Source organism: Castanea sativa, chromosome 12 (assembly GCF_040712315.1).
Source record: "Castanea sativa cultivar Marrone di Chiusa Pesio chromosome 12, ASM4071231v1".
NCBI lineage: Eukaryota > Viridiplantae > Streptophyta > Magnoliopsida > Fagales > Fagaceae > Castanea > Castanea sativa.
The window spans coordinates 44,235,961-44,259,547 of record NC_134024.1 but is presented as its reverse complement, the minus strand read 5'-3'; the positions used below and the strand labels follow the sequence as shown (position 1 = coordinate 44,259,547).

The following is a 23,587-nucleotide window of genomic DNA, read 5'->3' as shown; positions in this document are numbered from 1 at the left end:
ACTAGTTTCACAGTAAAAAACTTGGGGGGAAACCTTCCCAAAAAGCAATTCACTATAATAAAAGAGAAATTTCAGATCTAGGTAAAAAAATTGTCCCTAGACTCTACAATTCATGTAGATGAACTTACAATAGAAACCTTCTACCGCTTTAGAACCTCTGAACTCTTTAATATATGAACGCCACCCTTTTTGCACGGATCTCAATACGTGACTAACCAATGATGCATGGCTCCCAATACGTGATTAACTCACCAACTTGAAGAAGATGTTGATTGCAAAGTTTTTCACTTCATCAATAATGAAGATCAAGAAGAACTTGTTTACAAAACCCTAAGGTGCAAAGATGCAGTAGCTTCTTTCAGAGAGAATAAGACATTCGGTTACTTTTTGCATGTGTTCACCTTGTATTTTCTTATGTGACGGCCTTTAAAATAAGCTTTATATATGTCTAGGGTTGTGAGAAAAAAAACCCTACACAAATACATAAGCATGGGCTAAAAATCAGATCTGAAAATTTGAATTTCATAATTCTTGATAGATACAGCTGTCAAGACCTCGATAGATAGAATCTATCAAGAGCTGTCGAGACTCATTAAATCTCGATAGATATTATATGTTGAAAGCTGTCGAGAATCTGTCTAGCTTTGATGAACAACCCTTCTTTACTTGTTTCTTGATCCAATCTTCATGGCTTTAATACTTGACTTGAACAACATGTTTCTTGAAGTATTAAACACATCCTAGATCTACCCAATTACAAATAAAGTGTATTTTTTCAAAAGATTAGCCAATTACATAAAATATGTCCTTAACACAACCCTTCAGTTAATTTTTTGTTGATGTGTTTGTTAAGTGACATGTAAACTTATGGTGTTTATTGCTTGATCAAATCAGATCGCAACACATGCTATTCACTATTTCACATCATATAAATAGCAAAACAAAGCTTTAATTATTAAAATAAAAAATATTTATTTTCATTAAATTAAAAATTAAAAAAAAAACTAATATGTACATGGTGGTGAAGAGTGGTGACAAGCAGGGTTACCGAGCACAACTCAAAATCTTCAAACTCAGGAACACAGGTTGTGAAATCTAAGGTCCAGATCCAACAAATATGTTTGATGTTAAAGGTTCTTTATTTTTAAGTTGGCTAAAGGTGACTCATAAATGAAGGATTGTATTTTTAAGGTCCAGATCAATCCTTGATCTGAGAAACAAGAATTGGTTTCTTTCCTTTATTTTAGGTACAAATCTAATAAAAAAATTGTATTATTTTAGTTATTTATTTATTTATTTTATTTTATTTTTGCAATTTTGAATTTTAAAGGATTTATTTTAATAATTAAAGTTTATTTTTATTTTGGCTATTCATATGACATGGAATAGTGAAATCCATGTGTCATGATTTGATTGAATCAATAGATACACATCATGACCTTACGTGTCACTTATTGAACACATCAGTATAAACTTAACAGAGGGGTTGCTAATCAAAACGGCATATAACATTAGGGGAAAAATCTGAATTCTTAAATTTCAAGGTATAAAATCCAAACATCCCTAAAGATATATTTTGCACTTTAAAATGTAAAATCCAAACATCTAGCTGCGTACTGTGAAATAGTGATGTACATGATTACGTGTATGGCATGGTAGCAACTCTTAAAAGCCCATTTTTGGTATCTAAGCCCATTCTCGGTGAAGGTCTTGGACAGCAGGCTACATTTGTAGTTGGGTTCTTAACAAAAAAAAAGTATTTGGGTTACTTGCATTCTTTTTGATTACCCGACAAAGTGTAATTCACATTGATAAAAAAATAAATAAATTGGCATCAATGAATCACTTCTTGTTTGGAGATAGTAAAATCATCATAAGCAAGGTCTTAAGAAAGGTTTTCAATACACCTGCATTTTCATCTAGATGTTAAAAATAATATCATTTAAAACAAAGTCTTAAACAAAACACCATATAAAATTTAGTTCTACCTTTTAACTAAATGAAGGTTTGAATAGGATGTTTAGCACATCTAGAACATCCAGATTTTATGCATATTGCAAAGAAATTATATATAGTTTCGTTAAACCATCCAAAAAAATATATTAAAATTCTCTCAATGGATATCTTCTCTTTTTCTTAAAATTTTTACAAACCTATCCCCATTTCACCAAAAAAATAAAATATAATTGCAAACCCATAAGCAGCAGGTTGACAAATTGAAATTGTTTAAAAATTTGTTGATGTCTAACATAATAATATTTTCTAAAATTATATTCATCACTTATGTCCGGCTATATAACATTAATTTGTTCCATATGATGCTGATGTTGTGAAAACTAGTTTGAGCTTCTTCTTTTTTCTTTTCAAGTGAACTTCAAGGAGAGAATCACACACTCTCAATAAGGCACCTTCACAAATATAAATGACCACAAAAGTAGAATTGGGCCAAATTTAAGCGAAAATGAGAAAATGATTACAACTTTTTGTCACCCATTTCTTTACACTTGTCCTTGCCATACATAGAAGATCGACCATCAAAGTTATAAAATGTTGTTGTTCTAACTTATTTGGTAATATTGTCTTGGTTGAAGTGTTCTTTTAAGTTAAAAATATTAGCCATACCCAATCATATCAATAGGCTTTGCACAATTCATAAATACAATGGTTCTGTTATGAGTAAAACACCCTGAAATCCAAATTAAATTCCAGTATTATGCATTTAGCGTTCCTCTTTTAAATCTTCATGGTTAAGCTTAGTAAATTTCACACCAAAAGAAAAGATCTTTGTAACTTTCGACATCTTGTTCTGAAAACCCATGAAGTTATCTCCACAGAACATATATACGCAGTTAACTTTTTATATATTAATTTTAGAAACCACTTGAAAGAAAAAGCTAAAGGAGATGGTAGTGATTTCATCACAAGTTCTGGACAATAACAGTTTGTGTAATATTACATATTATCTTCTTTTTTGCAATAATTTTACAATGCATACATTATGTTGAATTGTTCATACAAAAAAAAAAAATTTGTATTGTTGAATAGACTTAGAGTAACTCAATCCTATGTTGTAATGGAATATTAGTACACTTGCTACAAATAGTTTGGGGTTTTAACGACCGTCAATTGTAGAAAGTGTTATTTCATTTACTGAATTAGATGCTGAACTAGCTGATCTATTTGAAATAGTGTAAGTACCCTTCAAAATAAATGCAGGTTGTTTTGGAGAAGGAAGATGTGTGTCATTACCCAACATGAAAACAACAGTTGACATGGTTGGCCGGTCTATTGCATGTTCTTGCACACACAAAAGCCCAATCTGAATGCATCTTGAAACTTCATCAGCAGGATATGCCTCATCTAGTAATGGGTCAACCATTTTCATGGAATTGTCTTCTCTCCATAGGTCCCAAACCTGAGACAAGATATTAATCATATTAGGCTCAACAATATAGGCTTAATTTTGTAGTCATTGTTTGCACATGTACTTACATGTCCAATCAAATTTGAGGAAGGACCATCATGATGATAAGTACTGTTCTTTTTGCCAGTAATGATCTCTAGCAGCAATACCCCAAAGCTATATACGTCAGACTTTATTGAAAATAGTCCTTGCATTGCATACTCAGGTGACATATAACCACTGTCATAGCACAATGAAAAGGAAGATATTGAACCTCAACGTAAAATGATCAAAAATAGCCCTTTGGGCACTAACATACATGTAAAATTTGAAGTAACACAATATGAAAACGAATTATAGAGATAACCTTAATATTTTTTTTCCTTATAAAGGCCTGTAGTTTGGACTCTGCTTAGATGTAAAAATGGTAGTCCAGTAATCGGTTAAAAAAGTATATCTTTATTTTCTACCATACTTACTATGTTCCAACAACGCGATTTGTATTAGCCTCAATTTGGTCCCCTCCAACAATTCTAGCCATACCAAAATCTGAAATTTTTGGATTCAATGCATTGTCAAGTAGAACATTGCTAGCCTTTAAATCTCTATGGATAATTCTTAATCTTGAGTCTTGATGAAGATATAAGATCCCTCGAGCAATCCCACAAATAATCTCAAATCGCTTTCCCCAATCTAAACATGTCCTTTTTGTTTCATCTAAATGAAGAAATGAGAACTTGGATTAGATTGCATTGCATTTGTACTTAGGTATAAAATCTTGCTACTTGGAACTGATATGTTTGTAATGGGAAGATTGTTTTCTAGTGATGATGAGTGAGGTTAATGTGAAAAAGAAGACATACCAAAAATGAATGAGTCCAAGCTTTTATTTGACAAGTACTCATAGATCAACATCTTCTCTTTTTTGTGAATGCAATAACCTAAAATTCTCACAAGATTTCTATGTTGGAGTTTAGCAATTAGTGCAACTTCTGTTTTGAATTGTTCTATTCCTTGTCCAGAGCATTTTGATAGTCTTTTTACTGCTATTACCATTCCATTTCGTAGCAAACCCTGCAATTAAAGTCCAAATATCATTGTCATTTTGCACAATTGTTGAAAGAAACTCAACTTGGTAAATTGTTTAGGGAAGCCCAATTGCACACAACAAAGTCATACTTAATGAGTACCCATAAACATTCATGATAGAATTTATGATGCATAAACACACTTGAAATGAGATTATGCAAATTTTGGGTCTCGTTCAATGAGACTACCTTATAAACTGGACCAAAACCACCTTGGCCAAGCTTGTTAGCAATAGAGAAGTTATCTGTAGCTGCAATAATGGTTCTTAGATCAAATAATGGCAAATTTGAATTTCTTCTAGTTCCATCGAGGTCCCTTCTACTTGTAGAGTCTTCGAAGTATGGTAAAGTGGAGTCAGCACTATCTGAATATGTGCTATGCCTCGTCTCTGTCATAAGACAAGTAATTAATAATGCTTGTAACCATTTTTGTCCAATTAGGAATTCTCACACAAAAGCCTAATTTAATAAAACTGAGTAACACACTAAAATAAAAGAATGAAACAGAGGAAAATAAGAGGAAAAATTGAAGCTTACAATTTTCTATTTATTATTGACAGGAAATCCCAATTGGTTAAAATGCACTTTTCTAAGAGGTAAGTGCTTATGGGTGATGAAAGTTCCTCAAGCCTACTGACGGGGCTGGAGAAAATTTTAAAATGTCAAGGAATTGGTTTGGCCATTCATGAAGCTTTTAGTTGAAAGGGTGAAAAAATTATCCATATGGCATGATAATTGGCACCCTGAAGGTGTTTTGATCCCCAACTTTGTCCAAAAGGTGGTGTATGATATTGCAATTTCTGAGTTTGCAAAAGTATCCAGTATTCTGAAAGAAATGCAACAGCCTTGGAAACCTATTAGATCAAAAGATACTATCCTACAAGCTTATTTTCATCAATTAAAATTAGCTAAGACAACTCAATGGACTGGATTTCATCTAAATATGGAAAAGTCACATGGATTTCAACCTGAAGTGAAATAAGAAACAAGATGGATACAACTAAATGGTGGAAGGTGGTATGGTCTAAAGCATCTGCTTCTAAGCATTCCTTAATACTGTCTTTGGCTGGCAGCGAAGGACGGACTGCAATTCAGAGTAGAATTAAATAAGAAACATGTATGTCTCATTGAATGGTCGAAACTGGTATGGTCCAAAGCAGCTTTTCCTAACAAGTCCTTCATATTTTGGCTAGCAGTGAAGGACAGGTTGCCCCCCCAAGAAAGGCTTGTAAAATGGGGTACAATGGTGCTCATGTATGTTTTCCGTAGAAGTCAAATGGAATTTGTGTAAGAAGCATTTGAAAATTTTCCTTGGCTGCTTCACTATACCATCTTTGGATCCAAAGAAATGATTATGAGTATAATAACAAAATATATTTAGTTCTTTTTCATTTTTTCTTTATCAACTTCTATGCTTGAAAAATATATCAAGTTCCATTGCATTTTATTTAATTTTTTCATGATCTATGAATTTTGCCTATTCTTTTATAAATCCTGAAACATAGTGTTGGAGTAATCTTGGGAGCATTTGTCCACTGGCCTTAGAAATATAGAAATAGGATTTTTAAAAAAATTTCTCTAAACTTCCTTACCTTTCTTCTTCTTCATTACAAAACAAAACACAACTGAGACTACAAGAAGAAACATTACAGCAGCAAAAACTCCCAGAATTGCCAGCATCCTCTTTTTTTGAGTAAGACCATTTTTCTTAGCATATTGAGCTGAGTAAAAAAAAAAAAATCAAATGACATCATAAATTTGAGATGTTCATTGAACATAAATAGTTATTATTGATGCAGCTTTACAAGAAAATGAGAGCAGGGATGAAACAATGGGTTTAAGGAGAACAAGTGATTTTATTTATTATTTATTTTTTAAAAGGAGAAAATGTGATTCTCTTTTTGAGGTCCAACATATCAAAAGAACAAAACAAAAAAAGCAAACATGTTCTCACAAAAATGTCAAGTGCCATATGCAATTCTCTTTTTCTGAGGCCGAAAACGTGTTAAAAGAAGAAACAAAAGACAAAAATTGCAAACCTAATAACAATGTCAAACAACAAGAGTGTTTCTTAGTAATATAAGTAGAATCATAATTCAAATCTTCACTCCCCCATTATTGTAACAATAAAAATTAAAAAAAAAAGTCAAATAAAACAAGTATTACATAGTAGGAGGACCAACTATGAGTGATGAATAAAGTTGTAGAAATCTTGTGTTATTAGGTGTATACAACTCTTAAATAATTTTTACTTTTCCACACATTGTATGAGTTTTGAATTATTATGAAATAGATAAGTTAGACATTGTGAAAATTTTGATATTTTTAGATAATTTAACAAAACCATATATAAATTCTTTCCTATATGGAACATAATACTTGTTTAGATTTGTACTATATAATTTGAAATGGATCCATTTTAAATGGAGAAAACCATTTTTCAATAATTTGACCTAACTGAACTTTAAAGTAAATATCATAGGGAAAATTATATGTTGGATTAGTATTTTGTATAAACTTCAGACTAAAATAATACAATAGACATGAATCTTCACTAACGCTTTATTTGTTTTGAAGTAAAAACAAATATGATTATTATGTGTTTAGTATGGCAAATAATATTTTTCAAGCAAACAACCAAGATTAGGCAACTACCGCTAGAGCAGTGTCTTTGGTCACTGGAATGGTGGCTTTGGTTATTGAACCTTTGACACGTTGTTTTAGTGACTAGATTGATAGCATATGCTACCAGAGTGATGGCTTCGGCCGCCAAAATGTTGGCATTGGTTGTCGGGGCAATGGCTCCAACCACCAAAGTACCGACATCATTTGCCTAGTTCACCGGATCAGTGACCTAGCCACCAAATGGGGTGAGAGAAGTCACTGTGTATTTTTCATAAAATGTTTTTCCAAAATTTTAAAGAGAAAAGATGAAAGAGTACCTAATACAACTGCATCCACACGTATATATAAATCTTGTCCTTGATTAGGATATGTTCTTGTGTCCACCAAGTTCCCTTGCCATGTCAAGCAACCAATCCCTCCCTCACTCTCATTTGCACTTGCATAAGCCATACAAGAACAATTCCTTAAACACTTTTGTTTACACTCGTTCATACTCAAACTCATGTCCGCATGTGCTATTGAAGTATCTGGTAACTTCATTTGTTCCAACTTCACGAAACCTTCTCCGTTGTTGCACATGGACACTCCTTGCTTTTCCCTTATGCAATCATAAGATGAGTTGGGTTCAAATCCAGGAAAGCACTTGCACTCAAAAGTGACCACATTGTATGGGTCACAATAACTATTTGGACCACAATTCAAATACTTATCGCATAACTCTTGTGGGGCGGACCAATATTCGACCCATCTAGTCTCTTGCCATAAGAAACGTTGCATAATTCCTGATTCATCCACCACCATTTTAGAAAAAACTTTGGGGTTAGATAAATTTGAAAATGTACCGTACATAACGGTGGTTTCATCTTGATTATTCACAAAGCTAACATTGAAGTAATTTGCTGTCATTTTGGGTATACCGCTCCATCTTAGGCCAGTCCAAGATCCAGCACGCCATATTATAGTCCGACCCATATATAAGTATGCTTGAGGGTACCCAGTTGTAACCATTTGATAAGAGTAGCTGCCAATTCCCGGGTCATCCTTGGACTTCCAAGATGTAAGGAACCGGTTCAACCCGGTCCGCCGGTCCAGCCCAAGTTTCATAAACGGAAGCATAGTATTGGTGGGATAATCAAAGCTTTGCCATGTAAGTTGGCTGTCTTGTTGAACCAAAACAAGATTTCCTATATCTAAAAGCTTAGCCATAGAATTATTTGTGGATGAGATAGAAAAAGAAACATTGGTGGACCAAATAGGAGTGGTTTGGTTTTGGGTGTGAAGTACAAGGTTTCCCTTACTGCTGATGGAAAGGACTCCGGAGGTATAATTGAGAGGAGCGTCTCTGTTTGCAACCCACACAACGGTTTTTTCGGAGATTTGGTTATACCAAATTCCAACGTAGCGGTGACTGGTACTGCCAGGGCTGAAAAACCCAAGTGCAAAGGTTTTCTGGTTTGAGAGTAGAAGTTGACCATCCTTGAGGGGTTGGTCTGGTGTTATGGTGTCAAGGGAAGTGCAGATTGGGCAAACAAGAAGAAGGGAGAGAAGAAGCAATGATGCATTCCCTTTAGTAGGATTCATCATTTTTTCTAATGAAGAGTACAGTAATAAGACTTGTGGCGGACTGGCTAGTATATACTATAGAGAGCTTGATAGCCATATAAAAAAAAAATCAGTTGTTCTTCTTTTATAAATAAAGTTAAATGAATTGATTGACCAATGCAAGGGGTCATCCACTTGTGAAGGACCTTCTCAATCACGTGTACCTTCTTTTTTCTTTCTTTTTTTGGCTACAATCACATGTACCTTGAGAGATACTTAACGAAAACGCCGGTCTTCTTAGGCAACTTTTAAGTCCTAGGGAACAACTTTTGACCCTAAAACTCATGTACAATGACAGGGTGACTGGTTAAGAAAAATTATTGGGCAGTTCTTTTAATAGCGATTATCGAACAGTCAACCACTTGAAATTCAAGTAATTACCTAATGATAATAAATAAATATGGCAAAAATACAAAATTGACCATCTAATTTTTAATTTTTTTTTTTCAGTCCTCTAACTTTTAATTTTATCATTTCAATCCTTTAACTTTGAATTGTTATTAATTTAGTACTCTGTTAAGCTCCAGCCAGTTATGTCCTTGAGCCACAACACAGTTGTTTTGGCTTTTTTTTTTTTTTTTTTAATAAATTTTGGAATTAAAATAAAATTAAAAAAAAAAATTTGGGGAAACGATTACACTCAGCACTCAAAATTTTCATTTCTCACATTACCAAACAAAACTCTTTCTTCTTCTTCTTTACTGTTTCAAAACACTTAATAATTATCTAATCATGGGTCTGATCGATCTGAACACCACCGAGGGGGACGAAACGCCGTCGTCGGGCTCGTCTTCAACATCTTCATCGTTGTTCTCTGTAGCCAGGTTGAATACCAGTGGTGGGTCGGTTCGAATTTTGTGGTGGGTGCATCAGCATCAGCATCAGCATCAGCTTCAGCTTCGGCCACGAGGCGAAGGTTCGGTACCGGCCTTGGCTCGGAGATGTCGACGGACGCGTATTTGAGGAGCGTGGAGTTGAAGTTGAGGACATGGGTTTTCTTCTGCGGGGACCACGCGCTGAGGCCGAGGTTGACGTCGGCGCGGCGGAGCACGGCGCGGAAGCTGACGGTGGCGGCGAAGACTATGAGGAGGAGAATGCTGAATAGAGGGCGGACGGAGCGTTTTTGTGGGTGTGGCAGTTTCATGGGTTTTGCTAAAGACGGCTACCTGTAGGGTTTGATTTTTGTTGGGTCAGGGTCAGATCCATTGTCTTCTTCAGTGTTAGGAGTGTTCTTGGACATTGGAAGAGATGGGATGTTGAAAGATTGAATCTTGGCATGAAATGGTGGAAAGAAAGCTGAAACTTTTTTTGTGAGAGATTGATGAGTAGCTAGTTTCTTGAAAGTGGTAGTGGGAGTTTTGTTCTTGTTATTGTGTTTTGGATTTTTACAATGCGGAGGATTTGGTTTGAGAAGTGTGTAGGAACAAGCTTTTTCGGTGAGTGATTAGCTAGTTTCCTAAATGTTTTTAATTTTTTTTAATATTAGTTTTTATTTTTTAAATTTTCTTTAAATTCTGAAATTTATTATAAAAAAAAAAAGTCAAAACAACTTTGTTTTTGCTCAATTAACGACATAACATAACTGAAGTTTAACGGAGTATTAAATTGGCAATAATTAAAAGTTAAAGGACTAAAATAATTAAATTAAAAATTAAAGGACTGAAATAAAAAAGACTAAAAAGTTAGAAATCAATTTTGTATTTTTGTCAATATATAATTATATAACGTTTGTCTTTTATATCACCTCCTCTCCCATCATCTATCCATCTCAATAATAATATTACAAAAATTGTGGTCTACTTCGTTGGTTATTGCAAAAGTTGCGGTGGTAAAATAATTGTTATTGGGCTTGTCTAAAAGCGATTGTTTAGCCGAACAGTCAACAATTAAAGTTCAATTGATAGCCCAACAAAGATAAATAAATAATAATATATCCTTTGTAGGTTTTTTATTAAAGTACCTTTAAAAAAACTATATCCAATTTATCATATTAGACAAAAATACAATTAAACGTATATAATGTATATTAAACATTTTTCGTACCATACTTGTTCACAAATATTTCAACTAATGTGCAAATATTTCAACTTCATTACTTTTATTGATGGTATTGAATCTATTGATAGTATTTGTTAAGGTGTGTCATTACGTAACACTCTTTACCAACAGATAAAGAAAATATATAAATTACTTTACTTCTCTAATTTAAGTAAAAATTTAAAAATTTTCTTAAATTTTATAATTTTTTGGGCGGTTTAAATCCATACATGATATGATTTTTATACATTAAAAAAAAAAAATTGAAGTGATCCGATTGAGGGTTTTTTTTTTTTTTCCTTTCCTTGTGTGTATGCTTATATGAGATAGAGAGAGCATGCTGAGAGTTTGATATTCCCACAACAGAGTTTAAGGGTTTAAGAACTTGTAGCTCACTATTTAAAATTTTAAACTAATCACACCCATCCTTCATTAGCAAGTATAAAGCATCAGCAAGTACATTTTGATGCCAATCTACTAACAGCTTGGTTATATGAAAGATTGTCTGTGTTTGTGTTCAGGCAAAGCAAGCAACGATAGTGTAATTTGGAAGATGACTCGACTGAATCGAGAAGACCAAGGTCCACAGGAGCATAATTGGACAACACCAATTAATAAAAGCAAAAGATTCTCCCTGATAATATAATTCACCATAAAACATGATCAAAATATATGCACGCACAAATATTCATAAACTTCCCATGTCACCAGAACATTGATTGCTGAAGTATAAACAAAACCCCTGGCCCTGGCTCAACCATATGCTCAGCTGGAACTTTTCACAATATGGTCCAAGTACAAAACTACCTAGGATAAATCAAGTCTATACAATCCAAAAAATAAAGAAAAAAAATTGAGTGTGATTTTACATTTTCGTTCACAAGGCAAGGTAGTGTTGTTAAACAAGCAATACGGCTATCTGCAAATTGTTTCTCGCGAATAAGTAATAGCTAATATTCCAACGTGTAATGGGTTTAGTCTCCAAAAAACCTATTTACTATTTATTACTTTGCAAATTGGTGAATATTGGATATCTTATGCAAGAAAGGTGGGTTGATTCTGATGATCATCAAGTTCCTCTTCCCAATATTCATTAACAATCTTACCACTGCCAGTCACCAAGTCAAAAGCTCTGTATAAAGCCATAAAAATTATCTATTGGCTCTCAAGACCCATATGATGGGGCCTTCAAATCACTGCCGTGCTAGAACGAGCTATCATTTGAGCTTCTTCCAAGTCTTTCAGAAACCTGCTTTTTTTTGGCCAAAATGATCATTGGATCAGAGGAAATTGTGTAAAGCAAGGATAGTTTCCACTTTAACTACATTCCATCAAATAACTAAACTAGCCTCAAATTATCACTATATAACTAAACTTATCCTATAAATATGACAAAAGTATAAAATAAATACAATTTATGGATATTTGTATTAGTTGAGATTTAAGTTCAGTAAAGTGTGACTGAAGTTATAGAAGTCTGGGTCGAGATTGGGTCAAAAATGGAACTTCAAAAGAATTTTGATTTGTAGATTTTAAGTAGCCACAAATCATTGCATGCTTGCAACCTACATGGGATGAATAATGCCAAACCAAAATCCACAAGCCCAACATAGTTTCACCAAGTGTCAAATTAACATGATGCAATCCAACCCACAACTACATTCTCAAATTTGTGGCTGATGCAAGAAAGATGAAGGCCATAGAAGTTAGCATTTAAAGCTAGTGTGTGCCAAGCATGAACCACAGCTAGCACAGCAATACCGTGCTTCTAAAATCACAATAATGATTCAAAAGCTTACATACCTCTTAGAATTCAGAACCACAGAACCACCAAGAATAAAACGAATTCCAGAATTGCTGGCATTTTGTAATGCAACAGAACGTGACTCTTCATATGTTGTCCCTCCCACAATGAATATGACTACTTCCTGTGGCCTGCTCAAAGATGAAGTGTTTGTCATTCAAGCTATATTATCCAAAGCCTTTTAAAAATCTTTATTTAAAGGCTATAACTTTCACTTCAAAGGCTATGGCTATCTCAAATATAAATTAACGTTCAATCCTACAACAGTCTGTCCATGCTTGAAAAGCCTTTACTATAGGATGTAACAGCAAAATGAAGGGGAAAGATAGGAGACGAGTAAAATGGTAGAAAAACTTGAGAGGATAGGTGATCAGGGGCATATATATCTGATTTTGACGTTAACATCTACTTCTAGCTTACCTTTACTTTTGTTTCTGGAATTTATAGACATTTTTAATTTCATATCTTAGTCCTTTTCCCCCCTCTTTTTAGTATTTTCTTACAAGGGGAGGAGATTCCCTTTAAGCTAGACCTCATTGGTTTTAGTTTTTCTTTAGTACGTGTTAATTTTATTTCTTTTGGGTCTTCTTTTTGTCATCCCATGTACTAGGATTGTGCCCCTTTTTGCACTTTCTTAATGAAAAAAAACTACTACTATATAATTTTTTTTTTTAAAGTGTTTTCCTTGGATATCTCCCATGCACTAGGATTTCTCTTTTTTTTTTTTTCTTTTTTTTTCCTCTTAATACAATTTATTACTTATCAAGATTATATATCTAATTTGGATGCATGGTAATCAAGAAGCTACGCAGAAACAGTAATAGTTTCCATTAAATGAACAATAATCTAAGTTCTGGGGGTAGGCTAGATGGCTTAAAAACTGTCTTCAACAAATTGAGGGGACACAGCCACCTCAGTTAACACATATCAATCCCTATGACTATATATAGCATGGTGTCACAGTGAAGCATCAATGCCCAAAATATGCACAGGGCCAAACTCCCAAAGATAAGAAACTCCTAATTGATACCTTTGGCGTGTGACCTGCCATAAACTATGTTGATATAATGTGGTTTGCTTCAAATGAGCCATAAGAGGACCGGCATAACTTGATTTCTTTGTTTTTTTTTTTTTTTCGAGGAGAGGGGGGGAGGGGAATTTACAGACCAGCATACGTTCTTTAACAAGTGCTGAAAGTTAGACATTAGCATCATATATCTGATGAGAGATAATATGTTATTTAGACTGAGAAATTTGTATGAAGTGGGTTTTTCCTCATAAACTCTTCTCATTATTAAAGAGTAAAATTAGAAACATAACTAGAATTATCTTGGCACTACTTCCTGATAATATGCACACAATAATGGAAATGCTTTCCACATCTCTCAACTGTCCCTTGGAAATGCTTTCCATGGTTTGGAACAAAAGGGGCTGGTGCTGGGTGTAAACATTCTCAACCCCCTACAGCATGTGGGAAAATGATGTATAAGCATCTAACCACAATCGCAAGCAGAAAGTGAAGTGTTTCTAACTAACCTTCACTCCACGAGCCATGTTACGAGCAATATTCAAAAGATCTCGATTTCCAAAAAGATCCCCAGTTCGCTTATCAACCCCTGCTTGCTTCAAGACGAACTGGACAAGCTGTCATACCATGATGGCCAATTTTTCAAAACCAGTGAATCATCTAGCAACTAGCAAGGAACACAACAATGTCAACATATTTGCTGCTCTACTAAAGCATCAAATCATACATAACAGAAATGCTGGTTTGCTTATTTTACCCCTGGTTTGTACTTGGCAGACCGAGAAGCCAGTTTGTTGAAAAGTTGCATCAATTGAACAGGGCTTTCCTTCTTGTAGCGCAAAGCATAAAGCATCACTAAGCGTAAGCGGTCAATATCAGATACACTTTCATTGTTTAAAAGATTTGTCACTGCCTGCATTGAAGTTTGAAAAGGGAAGAATGTCATTGCTCAACATTTGAACAGTATACTAAATATTTCCTGCTCTAATTTCAAGCTGTCAAATTCAGGAATCTCAAATCATATATCAGTAGGGAAGTCTATTGACACCAAAAAAGCACCAACTATCACATCTCTCCCTCCCCAGTGTTTAGTGGTGTGACCATGTAAGTGTACATGCCATGCCATGCCAGGCCGCCCCGGGGGGGGGGGGGGGGTGTTGAAAAAGTCTCTAAACGGTGTTACGTAGCACCACTCAATACCAGCAGATGAACACTTTGTTTCAGACAATAACTTGCAGGGAATGAACATGATGTGTGAATAAAACAATAATTCAAGAGACCAAATAGCATTATAAACATAAGCAATATTTATTGCATAGGCCTTTCATATTTATGAGAAGGCATAAATTTTGAGCTAATCCTATTGGATGATGTCATTAATTGCTAATCACCTATGAAACTTCAAATAACTTACATGACACCTCTAGAGAACCTATTTAGCCCCCTAGCCCCTCCCCAAAATAAAAAACAGATCCATAGCCAACCCCAAAGGACTAAGGCTTTATTATTTATAATAATGAGACTAAACCTAGGCTTTGTTGGTTTTATCAAGGAAAGAAGTTTAAACCCTAAATTCAAACATTGGGCAGATCAAAAACTTGTGGAGAGCTTATAACTAGGATGTGACTTTTCTCCCAAATGACATGGAAACACAGACACAATAACACCCAAAAACACTTAAAATTGAGAGCCTGTTTGGTAATGTTATTTGTAATTTTTGAAAACACAGAATGCCCAGCACTTGCTATTTAAAATCTTCCGCTTAATTTTTGCAAAATGAACCAGAGGTGCAGCTTACCAAACCTTAGTTCCTTGGATTATCCATTGGTCTAAACTCAAAGGGAAACTAAAGGAAATTTCTTTTAATGTGTGTGCAAAGATTCTTTTATGAGAGTCCATTGAGAGGATAAAGAAATGCCAAAGCAAGGGATGTATCACATTCTTGCATGTGATTTGTAAATTTAGGATGTTAATCCTAACAATCAAATTGTTTTAATGATTAGAACAAAAAATGCATTGCTCACCCCAACTTCATGCACCACAAATAATCAATTCTCATCTTCTTTTGACAACAATCTTGACCATCCTAATTAAAAACTTTGCAAACACATACAGGATAAAACCTTTTTGCTTGTTATCCATTTGGCCCAAGAACACCCATTTGGATATATAAGGATACCTTTGCCCCAACGTGTTCAGGATTACTTAAAAATTTTGCCCAATCCTGCCCCACTTAACAAGTCCAAACTCCAATCCAATTGAACCTTCCTATAAATGCGTAAATTACTAATAAATAATGTATGGGTCTGATCCAGCTAAAATTTACTAAAATCCATTACACAAAAATCTTCTTTGCAGCCTAACCACACTTAATGTCATATATTACTAGTAAAGTGAAAATTAATGCCAATGCTTTGATTGGTATCAGAAACCTCAATATTGCACCTGTCACTAATGTATCTACTTCAGCTTTGGTCAAGTGATAAGCCTTTAGATTGGGTTAGGGTTGATCACAGTTCCAAATATATATTTTTTGATAGGTAGGTCACAATTCCAAATATTACCAAGCCTAAAATAAAAATAAACAAATAAGAGGATAGGGGGGACAAACTCTATAATAGCCCATTAGGGGTGAAAGCCCCTAGATTACCTGGCAACTGGTTTTGACAAGCGGGAGAAGTTGCTTGTAGGTTTTAATGGCTAGAGGAGAGTCCAAAGAGATCTTCCTTAGAATGGTTCACTACACTATCCCAAAAAAAAAAAAAACAATCACAACAATTACCCTGCCCTATCTAGTGAGGAGAAATTGCCAGTCATACTTCTCCGCATACCCAAATCCTGCCAATTGGACTTTCAACCCCACATATGTGACACCCTAACTGTTTTTTGTCCTATTGTGTCAATAGTGCTTCTGAACCCCTGCAAAGTTAAGCACTTGGCAATACTGTCAGCCAAGAGGAGATTTGAACTAGTGACCTCTGCTTCATGAAGCGTGGTCACAAGCCAATTGTCTTCTCCTCCTAATTTTTTTTTTTTTTTGATAGGTAAGATAAGATATTGATAAAAATAAAATAAAATAAAATAAACTACGACATGGAAGAAAACATGAAGTAGCCACACAAAAAAAAAAAAGAAAAAAAAAAAGAGATTTATAGATCTATTGAAGAACCTGCTTGCTAGGACTTTGTTTGAGTGGTCTCATATTTGGGGTCTTAGGCATTGTAGTTCCTTGTCTAATTTCCTTATCTCTATTAGACTTTCCTTATGATTTGATTGTAATTGTTTCAAGGGCAGTGAGTTTACAATCGTAAACACATTGTTCTTTTGTATCAATAAAACTCTTATTACTGATCAAAAAATAAATAAAAAAGAGGCATAAAGCTAAGTACAAGAAGAAAGGGAATCTAAAAACATTGGGAGGGACTCACTACATGTGAGTCCCCAAACCCGTGACCAATCAAACAAAGTCCCATAAAAGACTAAAGAAGTTACTCCCTCAAGCATTCCATATCCTCAAAGGTGCACCTATTCCTCCACCCGAGCAAAAGATCCTTCACTCTCTTAGGAATCACCCATGCAACCCCAAAATATTTAAAAACAATATTCCATAACTTGTGAGCCTCCCCACAATGAAGCAAAAGATGGTCCACTTATTCACCATCACATCTGCACATGTAACACCAATCCACTAAATCAAAGCCTCTCCTCAAATCATCAGCTGTGATAATCTTTCCCCATGCCACTGTCCAAGCAAAAAAGGAAACTCTTAAGGGAGCCTTAACCCCCCAAATTGCTTTCCAAGGAAAGATAACAAAGGACGATTCCCTCAACTCACAATAAAAAGACCGAACCTCAATTGAAGAATCATTCATGAAGATATATCTTCCAACTCACATAATATAAAGCTAAACACCAACTGGACAGCCCAATTCATTTCGTCTCATACTCATTAAGCTAAACCAACACTTGAAAAGGTTGAAGCTCAGTTCACTAATATCATGACTGTGCTTTATGTTAATAATAAGTCCAGCACTCAATGTTCATCACCACCATAAATAAGGGGTTTTCAATTGCATGCTGTGATATATCAAATGAAACCTGTTTGAAAAGCTTAGATAACATTTGATCATTCATTGCATAATTCAAGCATTTACATTAACAGTCTTTATCAGCTGGCACTAACATAATGCAAAGAGCATATCCCATGAACTATCTCTTTAAAATTAGTTCTCAAATCATGTTATGACCTCAATTGTTTGACTTCCTAACAGCTTGTCAATTTATATTCTTGCATATAATAATTATTTGATTGATCAATCATCCATTCAACTCCCCAAAAGTTTAGGCTCCATTTGTTTTAGTGTATAATATGTTTAGTGCAACTGAAAATTGCTAGTCAATGGATGAGTGGAAATTGCAGCAAAAAGGTGGGAAATAATTTATGCCATCTACCCACATACCCTCCACCTTTCCCTTCTCTCCAAACAAGGCATGACCCTCAGAATCTCTCTCTCCCTCATTCATGCCAACACCACTATGACGTAGGACATATTGGGGAATTTGTCTACATGCGCTTGTGGTAGGATTAGGGTTAGGAGGATTTTGGATTTAGGGTCAATTAATAACTAGGGAAAGGATGAGAAAAGATTTGATTTAGGTTTGCAAAAGAGATGAGAAGATACTAAGATCAAATCTACCAACAGTTGTGAACAGTGCACCTGAATAGTAACGTGGACAGTAATGCAGATGGTAACAGATGCGCGGTACTTTTGATGGCACTTGAATGGGAGTGGTACTTTTGATGAGCAGTCCTACTACCTGGTTATCTGTGGCATTACTGCTCATTCCTTTCCTATAAATGTCAGCAGGAGCTTGAATGGGAGTGGTACTTTTGATGTGCGGTCCCACTACCAGGTTATTTGTGGCATTACTGCTCATTCCTTTCCTTCGAAGAGTATTTGGAGTGTCAGAGTTCCTACAAGGATGTCAATCTTTTTGTGAGAAGAAAGAGGAAATTGAAAGTGAACAAAAGGTATTTCTCATTTTCAATAAACTTGGTACTTATCAAAAAAAAAAAAAAAAATTAAAGAGAAAAGAAAGAGGGAATTGAAGGTGAGAATAGAACATTAAGGCCAAAGTGCCCTCAATACTCAAAACACTTGATTTTTCTATTAAGCAACTCCATCTTTCTTTAAGTGCAATGATAGTTATATAGACTCTATACCTTAGCTTTGCCCAATAGAACTAGAACTCCTACCTTGACTAACAAACAAACTCCTGAATGAATTGGACCAAAGTCCACACATAAAAGTCCATAAACTAAGTAAGACTTACCTATAAATAAATTAAAACTCAAGGCCAACAACTCTGACTGACAACTAACAATTACGTAGTTAATTTTTTTTTTTTTTTTACATAATCAGAAAAATACCCTTAACGCTAGAAAAAAAAAAAAAAAAAATACCACACCACCTTCCTACCTTCCCTGTCCCACTTCTCCTCACTGCACCACTGCCACCCCCTCCCAACACACCCCCCCCCCCCCCCCCCCAAAATATATATATATCTATATATACAGAAGCTCCTCCCACCACCGCCTACTAACTATTTGTTGGTTTTAACATAGAGATTTTGTGCAACCTTAGATTTTGTGCAACCAAATCGTAGAAAAAAAATTTAGGATCTCAAAAAATAATGATGATGATAATAATAATAATAAAAAGAAAAAAAAAATAAAACAATTTATTTTCCTTGAAAATATTGTGTAAAAAACATTTTCGACAGGAAAATGCTTTACATAGTAAGAAACGGAGCTAGTAATGCAGTTGCTGTCAGTGGAGCCACTCAAGTTTATTATTAGTTCCAATGTGTAAGACTTCTTTCACCAGGCCATCATTTTTTTATATATATTTTCACAATTTTTTTTTTACTGGTATCATTTTTTTTATATATATTTTAACAAATTACAATTTGTAAATTCATTTCCCCACCATATTTGAGCATTGGGTAAATAACATAATCCATCTTAATCTGTCTCATACTGATGAGTGTATCAACATGCATGTGTGCATACAACAAAATCATCCAAGACAACATCCTTTTCTTCAGCCTCCTGTACTAGGATAATCTACTCCTTGTGCTTGATTCATGATCATATAGCTGTCTAAAAATTATATCAAAATCCATACTTATGTATCTTATAATAATTTCTCTTATTAAGTATCTAGAAAAACATATAACTAAGTAGGCTCATGGATATATATGAAGTAACATTAACAATATTTAGAGAAAAACAAGACACCATACAATTGATTACACTACCTCAAATGTTGCCACTTGACCACCATTACAAGCCAACTCCTGCTCTGTTTCTGAAACTAACATGAGTTTTCTCTCTTCAACTATCTTGCTCATTTCTGTGACCAATGTCACATGCTTTGAAACATTTCCATGCATTTTTCTGTACTCAGGGTACTTGTCAACAAATTTGGCCATGTCTTCTGCAGAAATTCAAAATGATGGAATGTTATACCTCAACCCACCATGCTAATTTAGTAACATAATATCTCGTAAGTCTGAATTTATCAAGCCTCATACAAACCTATTGTCTGGATGCTCTGGTTACTCTTTGAAATCTGCTGAAATTCATCTACCAATCACTTGATATTCATCCCAATATCTCCAAAATTCTCATACATGTTAGCTTTGAAAAAGGCATCTTGTTCTGATGACAACACAACCTCCTGTGAGTGTGAATTGAACAAAGATCATTTTCTTAGCAACGCAAAACATAAAAATAAATATGCGCACTATAACAGGAAATGCAATGCAACCTGTTGATCCTTTGGAAGTTTGCCAATGTTTCTCAAATCCACCTGGTTGTCTTGAATACCTATCAATTCATGAACCATTGCCTATGGAACATGATGGGATAAATGAGTTCAATAAATAATAAAACCATCTATGTTACGTCAAAACAAAGAGGCATTTCTCATATAAATGGTAAAATTTGTACTGACAACTCCCAATACCTGATAGGTCCACTGGTTTAGCAAAGGGGTCACAGGATCATCCCTCCAATCAATTACCAGCAACAATGGGGAAACTTCCATTCGTCTGAAATCAAAAAGCCCACTTTCCTGCCGGTACATCAGCTTCTGATACATCCCAAAAAAGTATAAAAGTCAGATTTCTATGAACCTAAAGTAGTAAAATTCGAAGGAGAAACTGCATCCAGTAAAATTAACAATGATATGAAATATCATGAATACACATATCATCAATCAGTTTCTAGGGGAAAAAATATACATGTGTGTGTATGAAATTCTGAAAACAGATCTCCTCATGTGTCTATAACATCCAGGATTCAAATCCCCCCTCCCCTCTTGTAACTATCAAATTATAAAAATAAATAAATAAATTACACATTAAAAAAATTCTGAAAACAGCATGCTTAAATTTAATATGAAACTCAGTGATACATATATCATGAACAAGTAACATCTACATGTGTGTATTAAATTCTGAGAATAGAATGCAAAAAATTCATATGACTCTCAATAATACATATATCATGAACAAGTAATATTTACACTATAGCTTCCAGTGCATCATCACTTACAGCTGTTTCCTTTGATATCTAATAATAGGTCTCCTTTTTAAGGCCAAAAAAATGGATGCAATACCATCAACAACTCGGTCACAGAAGCGCTGCGAATTTGAAGGATCTACAACTGCTGGGAGCATATAAATGTGATTTGACGGCATATTCAAAGTGAAATGGTAAGGATCAATTGCTACAAAGTCCGCATAAAATTCCTACAAGATATAGATAATAATTATATCTAACGTTACAGTTAATATGAGGTGACATAACAACAAGGTCTAATAAGATAACATCTACTCCTGCATCAGAACAAGAATTCAAAGTTTCGGACCATGTTTAAGCAACCCCATAAATGCAAGCCTGTGACAATGACATGCTAAAGATACTATAACCTTACCCTTTTTTCCCAATTTTTCTTCCTGTTTTCAATTATGATAGATTCCCTAAGTTGGGTTGAATATGATTTTTCAGAGCTCGCTGTTAGCCGCAAATGCTGGATATTCTCTGACGTGGGCCGAAGGAAGTAAACTGCTTTAAGATGTGACATTGGTTCTTTTGATTTGTAAATGGAATTGACCAATTCTACCAAGAATACTTCTTTCTGAAGAAGTTCCGACTGTGAATACCCGACGCTAACTATACTAACTTGCAAATTCATTAACCAAATTGATGAGCATCTCTCTTTTCCTTTCTTAACCCACTAGACCCAATCATATAGTTACACATGATATTCACTATTCCACGTCATATAAATAGCAAAACAAAACTTTAATTAATAAAATTAAAAAAAAATTATTTTCTTTAAATTAAAAAAATTAAAAAAAAAAACTAATATGTACACGTTAGTGAAGAGCAATGACAAGCAGGGGTACCTAGTACAACTCAAAATCTACAAACTTAGGAACACGGGTTGTGAAACTTGAGGTCCAGATCAAACAAATATGTTTGATGTTAACGGTTTTTTTTTTTTTTTTTTTTTTTTTTTTTTTTTTTTTTTTTTTTTTTTAATAAGTTGGCTAAAGGTGACTCATAAATGAAGGATTGTATTTTTAAGGTCCAGGTTAAGGATTGATCTGAGAAACAATAATTAGTTTCTTTCCTTTATTTTAGGAACATATCTAAGGAAAAAAAATTGTATTATTTTAGTTTTTTATTTATTTTATTTAGTTTTTGCAATTTTGAATTTTAAAGAATTTATTTTAATAATTAAAGTTTATTTTTATTTTGGCTATTCATATGAAATAAAATAGTGAAATCCATGTGTCATGATTTGATTGAATCAATAGATACACATCATGATCTTATGTGTCACTTAACGAACACATCAGTATAAACTTTATATAAGGGTTGCTAATCAAAATGGCATATAATGTTAGGGGTAAAATCCAAATTCTTAATCCTCAAAGTATAAAATCCAAACATCCCTAAAAATATATTTTGCACTTTAAAATGTAAAATCCTACATGATTACGTGTATAGTACAGTAGCACATTTTAGAAGCCCATTTTTAGTATCTAAGCCCATTCTCTGTGATGGGCTTGGAAAGCAGGCTACATTTGTATTTGGGTTCTTCACACAAAAAAAAAAAAGGTATTGGGGTTACTTGCATTCTTTTTTATTACCTGACATAGTGTAATTCACATTGATAAATAAATTGGCATCACTGAATCACTTTTTGTTTGAACTTTGAAGACAAAAAAATCATCATAGCAAGGTCTTAAGAAAGGTTGTGAATGCACCTGTATTTTCATCGAGATGTTAAAAATAATATCATTTAAAACAATGTCTTAAACAAAACATTATATAACATTTAGTTCTACCTTTTAACTAAATGAAGGTTTGAATAGGATGTTTAGCACATCTAGAACATCCAGATTTTATGCATGTTGCAAAGAAATTATATATAGTTTTGTTAAACCATCCCAAAAAATATTAAAATTCTCTCAATGGATACCTTCTCTTTTCTTAACATTTTTATAAACCTACCCCCATTTCACCAAAATAAAATAAAATAAAATTGCAAACCTATGAGCAGCAGGTTGACAAATTAAAATTGTTTAAAATTTGTAGATGTCTAACATAATAAGATTTTCTGAAATTATATTCATCACTTGTGTCCTGCAATATAACATTAATTTGTTCCATATAATGCTGATGTTGTGAAAACTAGTTTGAGCCTTTTTTTTTTTTCAAGTGAACTCCAAGGAGAGAATCACACACTCACAATAAGGCACCTTCACAAATATAAGTGACCACAAAAGTAGAATTGGGCCAAATTTAAGCAAAAATGAGGAAATGATTACAACTTTTTGTCACCCATTTTTTCACACTTCTCCTTGGGCAAAATTTGGTAAATAGTACAAATTCCGAAAAATTTTTGATGACTGGCATGCGT

General features: G+C 34.0%; 1 protein-coding gene and 1 pseudogene across 2 annotated transcripts; both read right to left on the bottom strand.

Moving 5' to 3' along the window:
* Nucleotides 1-2,910: 2,910 nt before the first annotated feature.
* LOC142619350 (G-type lectin S-receptor-like serine/threonine-protein kinase RKS1) lies at nt 2,911-8,746 on the bottom strand. 2 transcript variants are annotated; one of them, XM_075792425.1, is made up of 7 exons: nt 7,434-8,746; nt 6,084-6,212; nt 4,681-4,880; nt 4,267-4,477; nt 3,883-4,120; nt 3,493-3,643; nt 2,911-3,415 (listed from the first exon to the last, which is right to left on the bottom strand). In XM_075792425.1, exons 1-7 carry the CDS (start codon nt 8,698-8,700, stop codon nt 3,113-3,115), a joined length of 2,499 nt encoding a protein of 832 aa, XP_075648540.1. In that variant the 5' UTR covers nt 8,701-8,746; the 3' UTR covers nt 2,911-3,112. The 2 variants fall into 2 exon arrangements, with proteins under 2 accessions (XP_075648540.1, XP_075648541.1); XM_075792426.1 differs by lacking the exon at nt 6,084-6,212.
* Nucleotides 8,747-11,180: 2,434 nt separating this feature from the next.
* Nucleotides 11,181-21,850, bottom strand: LOC142620746 (vacuolar protein sorting-associated protein 45 homolog; annotated as a pseudogene).
* Between the last annotated feature and the right edge of the window lie 1,737 nt (nt 21,851-23,587).

Excerpts from the sequence above, each read along its gene's own strand:
- LOC142619350 (XM_075792425.1), bottom strand. The coding sequence starts at position 8,700 with ATGATGAATCCTACTAAAGGGAATGCATCATTGCTTCTTCTCTCCCTT. Across the intron at positions 4,478-4,680 it reads GTTTTGGTCCAGTTTATAAG|GGTTTGCTACGAAATGGAAT; the intron begins GTAGTCTCATTG and ends CTTTAATTGCAG. Across the intron at positions 3,644-3,882 it reads AATCGCGTTGTTGGAACATA|TGGTTATATGTCACCTGAGT; the intron begins GTAAGTATGGTA and ends GTGCTATGACAG.